Below are 19,797 nucleotides of genomic sequence, written 5' to 3' on the forward strand. Positions count from 1 at the left end.
CTAAAAAGAAAGCATGCTAGATTCCAATTGGAGCCAAGCTTTGGTTCCTTCCCTCCCTCCCCGCTTCCTGTTTTAGTGCCCTGTGTTGGGCGTGGGTGGGCGCCTGCATAGCTTTCCAGCACACACATGTTGTCACGCCTGGAGACTTTGAGCTTGTTCCCTCCCGGAAGCGAGCCTCGGACTCTCGTTTTTCTTTCTTTTCTTCTCCGAAACCCCTTATCTCTTCCCAGAGCGGGCAGGTTTCATGCCCAGGTTTCACTCCCGTTCGTTTCCCCTTCCCTCCCTCCCTCCCTGCCCCACCTGGCTTTCCGCCCGTCCCAGTCCCTCCTGACTCTACCTCCCCAAAGTGTGTTTCCTAGGAACCACCTGAGAAGAGTGGATTATCCGGGCAGATAAAGTGGATTAATCACTCCGGTTTGGCCTGTTTGGCAACAACGGCGGCTTTTCTGCGGCAGCCAAAGGCTTCCTTTCCATGCCAGGCTCACCAACGGCTCCTCTGGGCAAGGAACCGGTTTGCCACACAGCCTCAGCCTGGAGCGCAGGGAGGCACATCGGGGTTTGGGGTCCAAAGCTTGGCCATGACGCTCCCACTACTTCCGGGGGCTTCATTGGTTGATTGTTCTCCCTGTCAGAAAGTTTCTTCTTATTTCCGGGTTGAATCTCTCCTTGTTCAGTTTCCACCCATTATTCCTTGTCTGGCCTACAGGTGCTTTAGAAAATAGCTTGACCCCTTCCTCCTCTCTGTGGCAGCCCCTCAAATATTGGAAGACCGCTATCCTGTCTCCCCTGGTCCTTCTCTTCCCTAGACCAGCCAGGCCCAGTTCCTGCAACCGTTCATTGTATGTTTTAGCCTCTAGTCAGTCCCTTAACCATCCTGGTTACTCTTCTCTGTACTTTTTCTAGAGTCTCAACATCTTTTTTGTAATGTGGTGAACAAAACTGGATGCAGTACTCTAGATGTGGTCTTACTAAGGCTTTATAGAGTGGTATTAGGACCTCCCTTGTACTAAGTACCTCACTTGTACTCTTGATTGTATCCCTGTGTTAATGCAATTTAGGATTGCATTGGCTTTTTTGGCTGCTGCTGCACACTGCCGGCTCCTATTTAGCTGGTTGCCCACTAAGACTACAAAATCCCTCTCCCAGTTACGGCTATTAAGAAATCTGGTTTCACCCAGTCTATATGTCTGTACTTTTGGTTTTTCTTGCCTAAGTGTAGGACTTTACTTTTTTCTACATCGAATTTCATTTGGTTAGATACGGCCCAGTGTTCTAGTCTGTCAAGATCCATCCGGAGAAGCCCCCCCCCCAATGTTTACTTGATTGACATCCAGATTCGAGCCCAAAACTTCCCCTGCTAAGCAAGACGGTTGTGAAAGAGAGCCCTGCCCCCCCATTTTACGACCTTTCCTGCCACCGTTGTTAAGTGAGTCGCTTCCGTTGTTGACGTAGTAACACAGTCGTTAAGCAACTCCGGCTTCCCCATGAAGGTCGCAGAATGGGGCATTGCAAGATCCCGGGATGCTGCAACCGTCATAACGATGAGTTGCCAAGCATCCGGATGTTAATCACGTGACCATGGGGGCCGGTGCTGTGGGTGGGAAGTGTGAAGGAGAAAAGTCTCTCTTTTTTTTCACTGGGGCTTCCTGGGCTGGGTTGCTTTCTTGCAGACGTTTCATTACCCAACTAGGTGACATCATCAGTGCAGCGGGTTTGCTCTCTGTTTATAATACATTACAGCAAAATCTCCAGATTCATGGCCGATAGATAGAGAGATAGAGAGAGAGAGAGAGAGAGAGAGAGAGATAGAATAGAATAGAATAGAATAGAATAGAATAGAATAGAATAGAATAGAATAGAATAGAATAGAATAGAATAGAATAGAATTATTTATGGTCCAAGTGTGATTGGACACACAAGGAATTTGTCTTGGTGCAATTGCTCTCAGTGTACATAAAAGAAAAGATACATTCATCAGGAGTCAAGAATCATAAGGTACAACACTTAATAATAGTCATCGGGTACAATAAGCAATCAAATCATACTAGGAAACAATATGTATTCTACCTGTTGTGTTTTAGTATAACTGAAGTTTTCACTCTGGCCCGCAATTTAGGCGAGAAAAGCTCTTGAATATGATTGGCTGGCCTGTCTGACAGCCCCTATAAAAGGGGAACTGTCAGACAGGACCAGTCGTTCAGTTCTCACTGTTAACTGAATAAACCAGTTTGACGGTTACCTTCGGCTGTGTGTCTTCCTTCACCCACAACAGAACACTACTTACCTACCTAATCTATATCTATCCATCTATCATCTGTCCATCATCTATCCACCTACACACCTATCCATCCCTCTAGGTACCTACCTAAACACACACACACACACACACATTAATCACAGATAGAATAGAATAGAATTCTTTTTTGGCAAGTGTGATTGGACACACAAGGAATTTGTCCTGGTGCAAATGCTCTCAGTGTACATAAAAGAAAAGATACATTCATCAAGAGTCAAGGATCATCCGGTACAACACTTAATAATAGTCAAAGGGTACAATAAGCAATCAAATCATACTAGGAAACAGTCGATATAAATCATAAGGATACAAGCAACAAAGTTATAGTCATACAGTCCCAAGTGGAGGGGATGGGTGATAAGGAGGGATGATAAGATTAACAGTAATAGTAATGCAGACTTCGTAAATAGTTGGACAGTATTGAGGGAGTTATTTGTTTAGCAGAGTGATGGCATTCGGGGAAAAACTGTCCTTGTACCTAGTTGTTCTGGTGTGCAGTGCTCTATAGTGTTGTTTTGAGGGTAGGGGTTGAAACAGTTTATGTCCGGGATGTGAGGGGTCTGCAGATATTTTCACAGCTCTCTTTTTGAGTCGTGCAGTAGACAGGTCCTCGACTGAAAACATTGCAATCAAGGCAAGCCCGAAGCTTCAGCTTGGCCTCATCAGTCCAAGTCCTCACTGATTTAATTGTTGGTTTCATGGTTTTAAGTCTTTGTCTGTAAGCAAGTACAAGGTGAATCATGCAGTGATCAGAGTGTCCCACAGCTGCTCGTGGTAAAGGCCTATAAGCATCTTCTACGGTTGTGTATCAATGGTCTAAAGTATTATTATTTTTTATTTGCCTCTGGTGGGACAATTGACATGCTGGAAATATTTTGGGAGCTCTTTCCTTAAATTTGCTCGATTGAAATCTCTTGATTGATTTGATTCATTGTGACTTGAGACGCTCTCTTCAACAAATAGTCATTCTGGGATTTGAAAGCCACCTCTCTTCCAACGGCCGGGGTTGAGTTAGGGAAGGCAACTACTGGTTCCTCTTGAGTGACATCCGCTCGTTTAATGACCCGTTCAAAGTTTTAGCAGCCCACTGAAAAAAAATGTGACTTAGGGCTGCTTTCCATAGTTACGACCGTTGCCGCATTCCTGTGATCGTATGATCAAAATTAACAACCAGTTTAACAACCAGATTACTAACTTATCATCTGCAATGATTCACTTAACAAACAACGGTGGTGAGAAAAGTCGTAAAAACGGGGCAAACCTCACTTAACAACAGGAGTTTTGGGCTCAGTTGTGGCCATAAGTCGAAGATTACCTGTAATCATGTGAAGAGGAAGGAGGAGGACATCCAGGCAAGTTCCTCCGACACTGGTCTCCCTGACCAGCTCTCCTCCTTCCCCAAATTGGTCCCAAACTTAAAAAAAGCCCCTTCATTCCTCAGATTGACTTCCTGCAGGACGAGAGGCGTCAGACTCTGACGCATGATCTCGTGTCCTCCCAGGTGGCCTTTGAGCTGGTTGAGTCACCTGCGCCAGCCTTGCCCTTTCAGCCCTCCTCCCTTCTCTTCTTCCCTTCCTTTCTTCCTTTCCTCTGCCCAGCTGGATGGAAGCCGTGCTGGGTGGAGACTGGGCAGGGCATACACTGAAAGGGGAAAGTAAATGATGAGGATAGAACAAGGAAGGGCGGAAAATGACATCACCCCATGCCGCAGGTGTGCACGCACCTATCCTTCGGGGACCAGTTTGCTGGGGAGGACAAATGGGGAGAGATTGGAACACCGCATCCAGTTTTGGTCACCACAATATTAAAAAAAAGAGGTTGAGACTCTAGAAAGAGGGCAGAGAAGAGCAACGAAGAAGATTAGGGGGCTGGAGATTAAAATATATAAAGGACAGTTGCTGGAATTGGGTATGTCTAGTTTAATGAAAAGAAGGACTAGTGGGGGACATGACAGCAGTCTTCCAATATTTGAGGGGCTGCCCCAAAGAAAAGGAGGGGGTCAAGCTATTCTCCAAAGCACCTGAAGGCAGGACAAGAAGCAATTGATAGAAACTAATCAAGGAGAGAAGCAACTTGGAATGAAGGAGGAATTTCCTGACAATTAGAACAATGAATCAGTGGAACAGCTTGCTACAGGAAGTTGTGAAGGCTCCAACACCGGAGGTTTTTAAGAAGAGATTGGACAGCCATTTGTCTGAAATGGCTGAGTGAGATTTTTATGGAGGAAAAAGGGGGGAGGAGGAGGAGGAGGAGGAGGAAATAATAAAGAGTCTGTTAGCGTTCCAGGGAAAATCCCTCTACTACTCTTTAATCTGGGTTGTTTTCTTGCAGACATTTCATTTCCCAAACTTTTTATGGAGGAGAAAGGGGGAGGGACGAGGAGGAGGAGGAGGAAGTCCACAAGTTTTAAAGTTGCCACGTTTGGGGACCCCTGTCCTAGATGGAGCCAGGGGTCTTGTAGGTTCGTAGCCCAGATATGCCAGCCTGTCCAATTTTCTTCATTTCTTGACTTGGGGAAAAAAAGAGACAAATCTTTCTCTACAGAGGGAAGCCATTATTTCTTCTCCTCCTCCTGTCGCCCGTCTTTCCTTTCCTCTTCTTTCTCTCGCCTTCTCCTCCAGATTCGGTATATCCCTAACTGGCTCGACTTCTGGGCATTCGAGCTGGCGTCAGAAGAATTCCACCGGAAACCTTCCTCTCTCGAATCTAAAAATAAGAATTTGGAGCTGCTGCGAAGGCTTGCTCCCAGCGCCTCCATGCATAATGTATGGGGCTGTGTGTAATTATGGCTTTTCCCAGGAGGGCTGTCTATGTGTGTAAGGGGGGAATCTGTTGTGGGAATGAACGTGCCAGGCTGGCAGCCGTCAGGTGGCCCAGGAAAGGTCACCTTTCAGCTTCCAGGTGTGCCAGGTGGGAGTTTTTGAAACTCTTTGCAGGCAGAGGAAAAGTTCGGATGGACTGGATTGGTTTTCTGGTGCCTGGATGAGTGGCAGGAAGCGGGACATGAAAGAATAATCGTTTGGTTATTTAGGGCTTAGCATTGTTACTTGGGTATCTGGTGCCTTAACCACCTGGTTGGATGGTTAAGGCACCAGGTTGACGCTGGGAGAGGGTGAGTTCTAGTCCTGTCTTAGACCTAAAAGCTGGCTGGGTGTGAATTTGGGCCAGTCACCAGGAGACAATGAGTTCTAGCCCTGCCTTAGACATGAAAGCCAGCTGAGCGATCTTGGACCAATTATCAGGAGACGGTGAGTTCTAGTCCCACGTATAGGCATGAAAGATGGCTGGACGATCTTGAGCCAATCACCAGGAGACGGTGAGTTCTAGACCCGCCCTTGACACGAAAGATGGCTTGGTGACTTTGGGCCAATCACCAGGTGAGGGAGAGTTCTAGTTCCACTTATCTGTGAAAGCCACCTGGGTGACTTTTTAGGGCAATCCCTCTCTCTCTCAGCCCAACCCACCTCACAAGGTGGTTGTTGTGGGAAAAACAAGAGGAGGAAGCTGTGTCAAATATGGTCCCCGCCTTGAGTTATTTCTAAAAACAATAAAAGCCGGATGCAAACAATAAACAAATAATAATAATAAATAAATAAATAAATAAATAAATAAATAATAATAATAATAATAATAATAATAATAATAATAATAATAATAATAATAATAATAAAACATCCTGTTCTGCAGGCATTCCCCACGGTGCATTGAGCTCCAATGAAAAGCCCAGGTGGGCAGTTCAGGTTGAGGTCCTTTTCTCCCAATGTGGCGTCCTCCGTAAGGAATAACTGCAGATTTCAACCATTTCCAAACCAGTCCCTTTTAAGTCAAAGAAAGATCGCGGTCCTATTGCGAACGCGAAGAATTGGAAAAGCTACCCTGGTTTTATTTAAGGCAGCTTTCCACAAGCTGCATCCCTCCCGATGCGGTCTGGCAATGGTGGGTTGGGGAGACTTTGCACCTCTGGAGGTCATCCAAACAGCTCGGTCACCAAACCCTGCTATTTTTCCTTTGGAAAAATACTTTATTAGTTTTACCTTTAAAAGAACAACACAACTACAAATTATGTACAACAAAAAGAAAATAGGCCTTGGCATAGACCAAGAGGGAGAGGGAGGAAAGCCTAAGAGAGGGGAAAGGGAAGAGTAAGGGAGGGGAAGGATAGAGTAGGGAAAACAGTTAAAATAAAACCATATTTTGTGACTGTCTGTAAGATCCTTTTTTTCTTCAAAAGTATCATCGGCGGTGCTTTTCTTTATCTCTGCTTCGGAGGCCCTCGGCCATAATTTTCCTAGAGGTGATCTATCTTTGGTTTAGCCAATTATACAAAGGATTCCAATTATTGTAATATGATGAGGATTCTTTATTTTTAGTGCTTGGGTTAGTTTGTCCATTTCGGCGCATTGTAAAATTTTCTGAATAACCATATGTTCAGAGGGAATGGAAGATAATTTCCAGCACTGGGCAAATGCCAGTCTGGCTGCGGTTAAGATATGAATTACAATATACTTCGATTTTTGGGTATTTGTTTATCGAAAATTCCTAGAAGGAAGGACTCTGGTTTGTACTCTATTTGTTCCTTGGTTATTTCCTCTAGCCAGCGCCTAATTTTTTGCCAGTACTTCTGGGTTTCCTTGCACGACCACCACAAATGGAAGAAGGTACCTTCTATGCTTTGACATTTCCAACAATTGGGGCTCGTGTTGGGGTGCATCTTCGCCAATCTCGAAGGGGGCAGGTGCCATCTATAAAACATTTTATATGCGTTTTCTTTATAAGCTGCTGATTTCTTGATCTTAAAGTTCCTGTTCCAGATCCTTTCCCATTCTGCTAGCGTAATGCATCCCTCCCGATGCGGTCTGGCAATGGTGGGTTGGGGAGACTTTGCACCTCTGGAGGTCATCCAAACAGCTCGGTCACCAAACCCTGCTATTTTTCCTAGGGCAGGCTGGCAAGCTGGAGATCTTGAAGGCGAAGAAACAGCAGCCCCTAGGTTGTGGCAAAGGGATAAAAAGACAAAAATCCCACCATTCATTTTGCTGAGTTGCCCATTGATCTTCTTCCTGCTTTGAAATTAAAATCAGAGAAAAGCCGATCATTATAACACGCGTTCATTACATCTTCGTGCACAATAGACTTAGAATAACTTTATTGTCACTTTGAATGGACCCTAATCGGCGTACCTTAAAATGAAATTTCATTGCATGCAGGTCTCAAAGGGTCTCCGCCTCCAATATACGCTACATAACCATGACAATATAAATAAATTTTAAAAATTATGCATATATCCACATATATTATATGACCTGGAGAAACAACACAGTCTAGTCGGGATGTACACATGTACATGGCAAGAAAAATGAATCTTGGGAGTTTACCAGACGGATGGCCTAGGGCAGGGGTCTCCAACCTTGGCAACTTTAAGCCTGGTGGACTTCAACTCCCAGGCTGGGGAATTCTGGGAGTTGAAGTCCTCCACACTTAAAGTTGCCAAGGTTGGAGACCCCTGGCCTAGGGAACAAAGCTATTACAGAACTAGAAATACTTCAAAACCTCCTCTCGGAAGGGAGCAACAGAAACACGCCATGGAGTGGGCATGTGGGGTCTCTAACAATGCTCTAAACACAAGCAGTCCTCGACTTATGACAGTTTGTTTAGCAACCATTTTGTTCTGACCCAAACCTTGTTCCAAGGAGACCAACACGAAACGGAGGTAACAGCAAAAACTTTTAATGATTCTTTACGAATTTCGTTCCTCCAGGGTTAAAAGGCTGTTTCAAACTAATTATCTCTGATAAGAACGAGTGTTGCGCAAGGCTGCCAAGAACACTAGATAAAGTTGCCAAGAAATATTTTAAACACAAAATCTCCAAACACCAACCAAGATATTCTAAACGTCCACAAGGCTCGAGTGCAAAAAACGTCTTTACTTCCTGCAAAGAACTCCAGTTTCTCAGCTGGCTTTTATCTATGAAGGGAGGGGCCATTACCTTGCAGCCTTACTCCTGAGTCGCCCGTGCTGCTGCAGTTGCTCTTTCTTTCGAGCAGCCCTGCACACACACGCACTGGGCCCAGGCTCCTCGGGGACCTCTTCATCACTGCTGCCAGCCTCCACAATCTCCGAAGGCAGCCTTCCACTCCCTGGTGGTCCTGGCCCCATCCCTGCATCACACGCAGGCCCCTCATCCGAGTCCTCGCTCTCCGAGACCTCAGCCGTCAGCACCTGCTGCCGGCGAACCACAACCCGTTCAAAGTTACAACGGCCCTGGGAAAAAAAGGTGACTTACGACCGTTATTTCACAGTCGCGACCTTCGCAGCATCCCTGCGGTCGCGTGGTCAAAATTCAGAGACGCGGTGACCGATTCGTACTTACGACCATTGTCATGGGATCCCCTTTTGCGACCTTCCGCCAAGCCAACGGGGGAAGCCAGACACCCTTAACAACCGCGGGACTAACTAACTTATACCGAGGGCAGCGATTCCCTTAACAGCTGGTGGCAAGGAAGGTCGTAAAAATGGGGCAGGGCTCACTTGACCAACGCTCTCCCTTAACGACGGAAATGTTGGGCTCTCTTGTGGTTGGAAGTCGAGGGCCACCTGTACGTTCCGTTCGTGCCGTTCTTAGCAAAAGGCAAAGAACTAGAACTTGAACTCCCGTTTTCTGGTGCCTGGGAAGTTGATCTGAGCTTTCTAGAAATCCCTCCGCTGCTGACATATTCCTTAAGGACTAGAAACTTGATGTCAATAAAGGGAAAACACAAGCTTAGGGTTTTTTGTTTTTTTTCTTTTTTCCCCTATTGAATGTTAACTTCTGTGTCCAGCACCAACGCCAGCACGGTGCAGTTGCTTAGGAACTAAGAAACCCGATTCCCTCTGAATTCCCACAGCGCCTTCCTTGCCTGTCAGTATTCCAGAGCGGTGGTATCTTGTATTCCCATTCTCACCGCCAGCCCCCCAGATGTTCCCAAGGCCCAAGAGCTGAAGATATAAGAGGAGGCAGCCAGTAGAAACGTAGCCCCCTGCTGTGCCCCCTCCTGCTCGTTCCCTGTTTGCAAAGGGGTGAATAATAAAGACAATCTGATATATATTCAAGGCAGGTTCAACCCGAACAATGCTGGGAACTGAGTTGAAAGGTTGCCATGCGGGGCTGAAGCGCCATCTAGTGGCTGAAAGTGCAAAAGGCGAGCCAGAAGTAGCTTGACTTAGCCAAGCAAAGTGGTTAGTGGTTTACTTTAAGCCAGGGATGTCCAACCTTGGCAACTTTAAGACTTGTGGACTTCAACTCCCAGAATTCCTCAGCCAGCTTTGCTGGCTGAGGAATTCTGGGAGTTGAAGTCCACAAGTCTTAAAGTTGCCAAGGTTGGACACCCCTGCTTTAAGCCCTTTGCTGTTTCCTGCTTCCTTGAAACTAATCACATAGGAGAAAGTGAGTGTCTGAAGTCGATTCTGACCCACAAAAACACATTTCAGCCTAAAAAGGTTAGTTTCTCTAAGGCGTCCACACAGTGTTTCTCAACCTTGGCCCTTTAAGAGGGGTGGACTTCAACTCCCAGAATTCCCCAGCCAGCATTATTTCTCAACCTTGGCCCCTTTAAGAGGGCTGGACTTCAACTCCCAGAATTCCCCAGCCAGCATTATTTCTCAACCTTGGCCCCTTTAAGACTTCAACTCCCAGAATTCCCCAGCCGGCATTATTTCTCAACCTTGGCCCCTTTAAGATGGGTGGACTTCAACTCCCAGAATTCCCCAGCCGGCATTATTTCTCAACCTTGGCCCCTTTAAGAGGGCTGGACTTCAACTCCCAGAATTCCTCAGCTGGCATTGTTTCTCAACCTTGGCCCCTTTAAGAGGGGTGGACTTCAACTCCCAGAATTCCCCAGGCGGCATTGTTTCTCAACCTCGCAACCAGCATAGCTGGCTGAGGAACTCTGAGCATTGAAGTCCATCCCCTCTTAAAGTGACCAAGGTTGAGAATCACTCGTTTATATCCTCACTGGAGGTTTTTAAGAAGAGATTAGATGGCCATTTCTCTGAAATGGTGTAGGGCAGGGGTCCCCAAACTTGGCAACTTTAAGACTTGTGGACTTCAACTCCCAGAATTCCTCAGCCAGCTGGCTGAGGAATTCTGGGTGTTGAAGTCCACAAGTCTTAAAGTTGCCAAGTTTGGAGACCTCTGGTGTAGGGCAGCTCAAACTCGACAGCTTTAAGACTTGCGGACTTCAACTCCCAGAATTCTTCTTCCAATCGCATTAGCTCAGGGATTCTGGGAGCTGAAGTCCACAAGTCTTAAAATTGCCAAGTTTGAAGACCCCCTGCCCCCCTGCACCATTTCAGAGGAACGGCCGTCTAATCTCTTCTTAAAAGCCTTCAGCTTGAACAAGGGACTAGAAGACCTCCAAAGGTCCCTTGCAACTCTGTTAATCTGTGATGCCAGAGTATTATTTTGAGATTACCCAACATGTGTAGCTATGAATCAAACACGCTTCGTGACGGCTGAACCCAGCGCTAAATGAAGAAACAGGCAGAATTATTTTGCATTGCAGCTCAATACGCGGGGAAGGAAAGAATTAACTAATCAAATTAAGAGAGACGCCCAATTTAATTGACTCTGGGCGACACCACAAAAACAATCCCCAGGCAAGTGTCAACCCTGATAAAAGTCTAGGATTCTGGGAAACTGAGGCAGGCTCGCTTAGTGGGCGGCAGAGGTGGGACAATGTGAATTTGCTGGGGATGAGAGTGGGAAGGAGACATTCTGGCGGGGAAGCCCCAAGGCCAAGAAGGCCGGCTTCCCTATTGCAGGTAGTCCTTAACTTACAACAGTTCGTTTAGTGACCAAAGTGACAACGGCGCTGAAAAATTGACTTATGATTGTTTTTTTACACATATGATCATTGCAGCATCCCCATGGCTAGGCGATCAAAATTCAGGCACTTGGCCACTGACTCGTATTTATGACGGTTGCAGTATCTCTGGGGGGGGGCGGTCACGTGATCCCCTTTTGCGACCTTCTGCCTAGCAAAGTCAATAGGGGGTGAGCCAGATTCGCTTAAGGACCGTCTTACTAACTTAGCAACTGCAGTGGTTCGCTGAACAACTGTGCAGCAAGGCAGGTCGTAAAATGGGACGCAAGCTCACTTAACTGTCTCGCTTAGCAAACATAAATGTTGGGCTCAATGGTGGTCATTAAGTCGAGGGTGTCAACTCATAAAATATTTCTCTGGTCTTTTTAGAGTTGCCAACAGAAAGGGAGTGGGGAACAGTGTAGCAGCTTGGAAATCGAAAGTGCATTCCATAAATAGTTTTTCAAAGATAGTAACTAGGTGACCAAAGTTTCTGCCATGCAAAATTCTAACTGGAGAGGATGATTGATGACTCTTGGCTATGGATGTGTCCCATTGGAGAATGTGAATTATGATATACCCAGGGGGTGGGGGGAAAACCAGGGTCAAGGGTGACAATGAATGATGTGTGTTAGAGTCGGCCACGCCTAGGTTAATGCCGGATGTAAAATGTTAACTTCAAATAAATCTTTTTTAGTTTTGGGAGTGTGGCTCGAAGCTCATGATTTAATTGGAGTAACTGCCGGAATCCTGACAGACAGCCGGACTCTTAAGATACATAATTTACTGTCACCCTTGACCCTGCTTTTCCCGCCACCCCTCTGGGTGTATCATCCAACGAAAAATGTCCACAGCCAAGAGTCATCAATCATGCTCTCCAATTAGATTTTTGCATGGCAGAAGCTTCAGTCATCTAATCAGTGTTTGAAGAAAATATGAATAGAATGTACTTTCGATTCCACACTGCCATCTGTTCTTTGAAACTCTCCCCCCTTCTTTCTGTTGTCAACTATAAAATGTGTGTACAAAATGTTTTATGAGTTGACAGCCGGCATGTTAACTCCCAATAAATTATTTTTAAGTTTTGGAAGTTTGGCTCGAGACTCATGATTTAAATGGGGGTAACTGCCGGAGCCCTGACAGAGGGCTACCTGAAGATGGCGTAGTTTCCAGAAAGGGAACTTGGAGTCAAGGTAGTCCTCTAGTTACAACCATCATCGAGTTTGCCTGTTACGGTCATAAAAAAGGATCAGCCATGTTGACCGTCTTGGATTTTATGATGTTCCTTCTGGCAGCCATTAAGCGAGGGCCACGGCTGTAAAACTGGGCGTGACTCAACCTAACAACCACATCGCTTAGCAACAATCATGGTCATAAGTTGAGGACCACCTGTAACATGCTATGTATTGGTTCCCAGACTGCTTGTTGGATGAACCTTTGAGCAGAATTGGGTTGTCTTTTACTGAGGTTATGCTCTTTTATTCCCTGGTCCAGAGAAGCCCAACCCAGTGGGCGCAGCCACCACTGGGGGCATCATCGGAGGCCTCATAGCCACCATCGTGGCCTTGGCGGTGGTGGTCACCGGAATCCTGATCTGTCGGCAGCAGCAAAAGAACCGGATGGGTCCTGAGGAGGATGAGTAAGTGAGCCAGTTGGCTCTGGGAAGTGGAGTGGGGTAGTAGGGGCTGGGTGGGGGGGTGGGGGTATGAGGGCACCCACCCAGCTACCCCCTGAATTTCCTCGCAGCGGGAACAGGCCTCATTCGGCCAAAGCTTGCATTGCTTTGAGTAAAAACCAGAAGTGAGCAACGATGGCACCTTTACGACTTGTGGACTTCGATTCCCATGCTGGCTCAGGAATTCTGGGAGTTGAAGTCCACAGGTCGTAAAGAGGCCATCTTTGCCCATTCCTGGTTGGCTCAGGAATTCTGGGAGTTGAAGTCCACAGGTCGTAAAGAGGCCATCTTTGCCCATTCCTGGTTGGCTCAGGAATTCTGGGAGTTGAAGTCCACAGGTCGTAAAGAGGCCATCTTTGCCCATTCCTGGTTGGCTCAGGAATTCTGGGAGTTGAAGTCCACAGGTCGTAAAGAGGCCATTGTTGCCCACTCCTGACTTAAACCCTGGAGCGGAGCTGCATAATGAGTGGGTGGGGCTTCAGCTCTAAACAGGAGGGGTGGGGCCAAAAGGAGGCGGGGCAAGTCTCACATCCTCCAATCAAACCGAATCTGTTAGGATCAAATAATTCAAGGAAGATTTGGGATCCCCCAATTCTCACGTCTCCCTCCCCCCACCGATTAAAAATATATCCATCTCTGATTCTTACCTGTGGTGAAGATGTTGGACTGTAACCAAGGAGAGCATGGTTTTTTGGTCACCCAAGCCCCCTGGGTGACTATGAGCCAGGTGCTCTCTCGTCTCATCCTACCTCACAGGGCTGTTGTGAAGATAAACGGCAGGAAGGAGCTCTTCGAAGCTCCTGAACTAAAGGCAGCACAAAAATCATAAAACGTAAATCAATATGGGTGAGGCTGCCCAGGCCCTTGGTTCACCTGCCGGTATCTCCATGCTGCTTGGAAGGGTGTGGTGTTGGAATTGGACAACGTCTGTGGAGCCTCAGCGCCCCGCCTCCCTACCCCCACAATTGTGTGAAAGCAACCACTCCCAATCTCAACCTCCACCCCCCTATTGGTTGGCACCGTGCATAAATGCAAAACAAATTGCTAAACAGGCTCTCGTTTCTTGCTGTCTCTTCAGTTTGGAAGGACCCCCAGCGTACAAGCCGCCCCCTCCTTGCCAACTGTCAGAAGAAACGGAGCTGGTAAGTATCAACCCTGCTCCCAGCATGGTCTGCAGGCACCTGCTTTTGGAATTACGAGAGTTGGAAGGGACCTTGGAGGTCTTCTAGTCCAACCCCCTGCTCAGGCAGGAGACCCTGTACCTGTGATGACCCAGGGTGGGATGACAAAATAAACACAGTCACAAAAACAGGGGAAGCCCCTTTTGTTCCTTCACTTTGCTTCCAAGCTCCAAATATCCTTGACTGGAGTCAAAAAAACTCCCCCATAAGCAGTTACGAAATGCGGTTTAAACTAAAAATGCCTATAAATTATAAAGAGTAAAAAACAACACAAACCACACTGAAGCAATTAAGGGAACCAGGCAAGATAAGGGCTTGAAGACATCCACAGATATTGGAACACACACTGGGAAGGACGGCAAACTCAGAGAGGAACGACAGACTAGAGATATGTCCATGCTTGGTTTCCAGCATTGGCCCATACGCATGTCCGTCCTTTTAACCAGTTCTCACAGCTGCAGCCCATGAAGAGGATCAAGGCCCTTTTCTACCCCTTAGACCAGGGGTCACCAACCACGGTCCACGGACCGGACCGTCCATGGAACAAGTCCTACCGGGCGCTGGTTTTGGCGCGCCATCTTTTTGATGAAAAAGTGCTTCCGGTGAGCTTTTCCGGTAGAAGCTCACGAAGCACTTTTTCATCAAAAAGATGCGGGCCAGCTCGTGAGCTCTTCCGGTAGAAAGCCATTTCTACCGGAAAAGCTCACCGAGCGCTAGCGCGCTATCTTTTTGATGAAAAGTGCTTCCAGTGAGGTCACGGAAGCACTTTTCATCAAAAAGATGGCGGCCCAGCTGATGCCAGTACCGGGCGCGGCATAAAAGGTTGGGGATCACTGCCTTAGACCACGCCATTCACGTCTCTCCCTTATCCTTTCCTCCCTGCATGCCCTAGGATGGAGGGAATGGGCCTGGATCCTCCTCTGACTGCCCAGCCTGCCTCTGCCCTTTTCCAGCATCCTCCACAACCTCCGGAGCCACACTTCCACTCCCTGTCGGCTGTTCCTCCTCTCCCTCAGACTCAGTCTCCCCCAGGGGCATGACAGTACCATTCCAGACAAATGGTTGTCCAATCTCTTCTTAAAAACCTCCAGTGATGGAGCACCCACACCTTCTGGTGGCAAACTTTTTCCCCTGGTTCATTGTCCTCGCTTTTGGGAAAGTTTTTCCTTAATTCCAGGTTGCTTCTCTCCTTGATTAGTTTCCATCCGTTGCTTCTTGTCCTGCCTTGAAGAGTGCTTTGAAGAATAGGTTGACCCCCTCTTCTTTGTGGCAGCCCCTCAAATGCTGGAACACTGCTTTCGTATCACCCCCTAGTCAGTTTCGTTAAACTAGACATACCCAATTCCTACAAAATTCAGGCACTTGGCAACTGACTCACATTTATGACGGTTGCAGTTATGACCCCCTTTTGTGACCTCCTGACAAGCAAAGTCAGTGGGGAAGGCCAGATTCAAAGTCAGTGGGGAAGGCCAGATGTTACTAACTTCACAACTGCAGTGATTTGCTGAACAAGAAAGGTCGTAGCACGGGACAAAACTCACTTAGCCAGCATCTCACTTAACGTCTCCTGCCTTTCACCACCTCTCTGGTTTTATTCCAGGTTGCTAACGCCACTGGGGCTGAATGTATCCCGTTCAAAGCCCCCTACTACGAACCCAACGTCGCGGACAATCTCTTTGGAGGCACCGGCCCCACCGCGAAAGAGGTGAGGGGAATCTGGGTGAACAAACTATCTGAAACGGGTTTAATGTAGGCATCTGGGTGGGCGTTAGGAGAATCTTCCCATCAAAACTCTAGATAAACGTAGTCCTCCCAAATTTCACCTTGCGAATCAGAAACCGGACCTCAAAGCGTGGGTAGTCAGGGAGGTGCGTGTAAGAATTCGGAGACTCCTCCTGGCCGTCTTTTTTTTCCTTCAGTAACACAAGTTTCTAGTCCTCATGACAAGGGGAAAGAAGATCTACCTCTGCCAAGTATGTAGAGGCTGAAGAAGGCGGCGTCTTGCGTTCTCCCTCCATAGATGCGATATGGTTGGTGCCACAGTTCTCGCGTTACAACCTTAACCAGGCACGCCTTTTAACTCAGGATTATTCTGCTTTCTGCAGTTCAGGCCAGGCTGCTGGCTAGGTTCACACAACACACTTGGCTGTGGCAAAATGTGATTGGGCACCTTGTAGTCCAGTGTAATGTGCGAAACCTCTGCCATTGGTCTTAAGAGGTTGTGTGAACCAGGCCAAGTAGAGTCGGGTCAGACATAGGGTCGTCTGGGCGTCGTGGGGAAGGTGCTGTCCTAGAAACCAGGTTCCTGTGATTTCCAGTCCCACCTTAGACCTGAAAACCCATTGGATGACTTTGGGCCAATACCCAGGAGACGGTGAGTTGTAACCCAGCCTTAGGCCTGAAAGCCAACTGGGTGACTTTGGGCCAATCGCTAGGAGAAGTGAGTTCTAGTTCTGTCTTACCCCTCAAAGCCGGCTAGGGGACAGTCCCCCCCTCCCGCTCTCTCAGCCCAAATCCACCTCACAGGGCTGTTGTGGTGGTGGTGGTAGGAAATAAGAGGAGGAAGGGGTATTTGGTATTTCCGCTGCCTTGAGTTACTTATCAGATAATTAGCTCAAATCTCATGCTTTGCTACGAAACTATGTGGTTGGGCTTAGCATCCATCAGTATTCATCTGGCTAGCGTCCTGTCAGTGTGTGAGAGAGTCCAGGGCGCTTTGGAAACTGAAAGAGTATTTGCTGTGTGAGCAAGAGGGAGACAGCAAGGAGCCTGGGTGTGGCTTAGCTCAACTGTTCTGTACTAAAGCTGCTTGGTGCACTGAAACTGAAACTCCTCTCCTCTGCTTGTGTTCTGCATTTGGAAGAGATTTCTTTTCAGGTGGGGAGGAGGAGTAGAACGCTTTAGCATCAGAGCGTGTTAATAATAATAATAATAATAATAATATAGGAAATATTAATGCTCTGATGGTCATTTCAAAAAATCCTTTCTTTAGTGAGCCCCTAGAAGCCAAGAGGAACATACGTGCCAAATTTCAAGTTTGTAGGCTTTACGGTTCTGGAGATTTTGTGGTGTTGTGTGAGGGGTATTTTGCTTTTATATACTATATAATAAGATGTAAGATAAGATAAAGGTGACATAAAAAAAACCCTAAGATATAAATAAATAAATAATCAAATGTCAGCTCAAATATGTGGTGGGAACGCAGCCTCTGGGTGCTTCATCTTCAGAGCGCTACAAAAAATAAAAAAAGCAAAGCCACTCTGAGGCCCGTCATTAGTAGGGACTGCATTATAGTCCCAGTTAGTGACTGCCTCCTCTCTCTCTCTCTTCCCCTTTTCTGCAGGAGGTGCCGCGTTACCACGAGCTGCCCACGCTGGAGGAACGAGAGGCAGCAGGCGAGGCCGGCCCCAGTCTGGAAGATGAATATTTAGACCAGATCAACCCCATCTATGACGCCCTCTCCTTTGCGGCCACGGACGACGATGAGGCGTTAACATCCCTGCCCACGGATAAGGCCTTCGTGATGTCCAGAGCCATGTACGTCTAAATCTACCGGATAATCTCAACAGCCACAGTCCAAAAAAAAAAAAAGGGATGCTGCTAAAAAGATATCCTGTGTTGGTCCTGGAGAGAAGCCATTTCTTTCTCCATCTTAGGTACCCGGCTCCATCTCCTGGACCTTCCAGCTTTCACACACGCTTTAGGTGGGCAAGAATCTTATCTTGCTCAGAAAGGATTCACTACTTTTATGCCTTCCACTTCAATCCAGCCAGAACCAGTATTTCTTCCAGCCTTCCAGTAGTTTTGACAAATCTGTCCTCTTGACTTCGTAGACTTTCCATTCCAGATCTTTCCTCCGAGGGTTCCTGGATCGAGATCTAGTAGAACTTCCAACCGACCTGTGCTGCTTCTGAACCCCCCAGCCATCCGGGGGGAATGTAGTTGAATGCTTGTGAATCTGTTTACAGTAAGGTCGAAGCTCTCTTGATACCCGGACGTACTGTGGGGCTTCTCACTCTGTAAGTGCCTTGCACCTTCACCTCAATTGGGGAGGGTTGGGGTGTCTCCCATCTTCCCCAGATTTTATCCACTACCACGAGGCTCCAGTCAATCTTGTTAAAAGATTCACAGGAGTCAGCCTCAACTAATTCTGGACTCTGAATGCTCTGAATTGCAGGGTTGAGCAAAGCATGTTTAAAAACTGCAGTGACGGGCATCATGGGGTTTATTTTTTGCCCCCAATCTGTATAAAATATGACTCAATTAAGCCTAATTCTTGAACCCTTCAAAAAAACTTTTTTAAAAAAAGTCATATGCAGAAAGCCTATACCTGAGACCAGGTATAAAGATTGGGCCTTTCCATGCATGGAGAATTTCCAAAAAAGGGAAACAGATGCATTGAGGGAATTCTGAAATGAATCATGCAGAAATAGTTTTATAAAACTGCTTATTAATCCTGCCCCTAATTCCACTGCATTGTATGGAGATATTCTGTTTGGAGTAGGCTAAAAGCACAATTAAACTCTGCTAGGGAAAGGCTTATCCTAAAGATGCAGCTTTGGAAAAAAAATTCCTTGGAGGCACCAGCATATACACTCCCCAAATCGTTGGGAATTAACCAGATAGTAAGGTTTCCTGTGTATTGCACAAAAGTGGCCCAAAAAATTGGTACACAGGCACTGAGTCTGATCTGGATTCTCCCTCACTGTGGTTCCCAATCCAGAGGGAGAACCTTTCAAATTTCTAAATGGAGAGCTTGCTCCATTTAGGAAAATTGGTGTGCCAAACTGTTCCTATTTTTTTTTTTAGCATTCTGACACAGGCTCCGGTCGTTACTTGAATTGTGATTTTTTACATCCCCAGATCTTCAGTTCTGCTCCATTAATACTCTACTCCTTTTGGGCTCCTGACCTGAAAATGTGAACTTTTTTTTTGGTTTGTTTTTCCGATCGCTGTTCTTGAGTTGGATGTTTTTAAAACTACATTTCTAAATGAGTTGATTTAGCATTCCGAGGCAAAGTCTTCTTACACTCTTGCCACTGCTGCTGTTTTTTTTCTAAATGCGGGTACCAATTGGCACTGTGGGATTTTTTAATTATGTTTATGATTTTGTTGTCAAAGCTGTTGCTCACCTCTCTTGCTAACAAGACCTGAATCTCAGGGTTAACGGGAGGGAACAATTGTCACACACAAGCACACTACTATGCCTTATTTCCGCCCCCCTTATAACGTATATGTGCCTCAATCTGACACTCTCGAGGGGTTGAACTTCAGCAGGAACACAGAGGGAAAATTTTATACTCTGGATGAATGTTTGTTTTAAAAAATAAATAAATACAATTTTCCAAATCTATGTGGCTGCCACAAAGTGTTCTGTTGATGTGGAGAGGAAGCACAATGTTCCGTTTTTAGCTTTGTAAGTCTTTCTGAACTTGATGCCTTCCAAATGTGGGACCCCAATTCCCACCCTGCTCAGGCAGCAGGTTCATTGTATTTGTAGTCTGATACTTCAGGAGGATTTTGGAAGAATGATAGCTGGCAACCTTGAAGGGAAAAAACTTGTACATGGTTCATTTTGCCTTAATTTCAGGGAAAAGACAACAGAATAAATGCAGATGTGTTCTAAGCCTGGAGACATTTTTTATACTGCAAACACACAAATGCAAAAAACAACATCAGAAGTAGGTGCATATTTTGGAACAGCGACTCTGTGCAGAATAACAGAATTGGAAGGGACCTTGGAGGTCTACTAGTCCAACCCCCTGCTCAAGCAGGAAACCCTATACTCTTCAAGACAAATGATT

At 46.6% G+C, this 19,797-nt stretch overlaps 1 protein-coding gene across 1 annotated transcript in view; it reads left to right on the forward strand.

The window, feature by feature from the left end:
- NECTIN2 (nectin cell adhesion molecule 2) overlaps nucleotides 1–19,346 on the forward strand; it is an 83,372-nt gene extending 64,026 nt beyond the window's left edge. The window contains exons 6-9 of the mRNA XM_087971166.1: nucleotides 12,632–12,776; nucleotides 13,891–13,954; nucleotides 15,594–15,698; nucleotides 17,337–19,346. Of these exons, the coding sequence (XP_087827292.1) occupies nucleotides 12,632–12,776; nucleotides 13,891–13,954; nucleotides 15,594–15,698; nucleotides 17,337–17,540 (518 nt within the window). The 3' untranslated portion in view covers nucleotides 17,541–19,346. The remainder of the gene's footprint in view (nucleotides 1–12,631; nucleotides 12,777–13,890; nucleotides 13,955–15,593; nucleotides 15,699–17,336) is intronic.
- The last annotated feature ends 451 nt before the right edge of the window (nucleotides 19,347–19,797 follow it).

Source organism: Notechis scutatus, chromosome 8, assembly GCF_049901735.1.
Source record: "Notechis scutatus isolate UNSWTSFEM ecotype Mainland chromosome 8, rNotScu1.2, whole genome shotgun sequence".
NCBI classification, from domain to species: Eukaryota; Metazoa; Chordata; class Lepidosauria; order Squamata; family Elapidae; genus Notechis; species Notechis scutatus.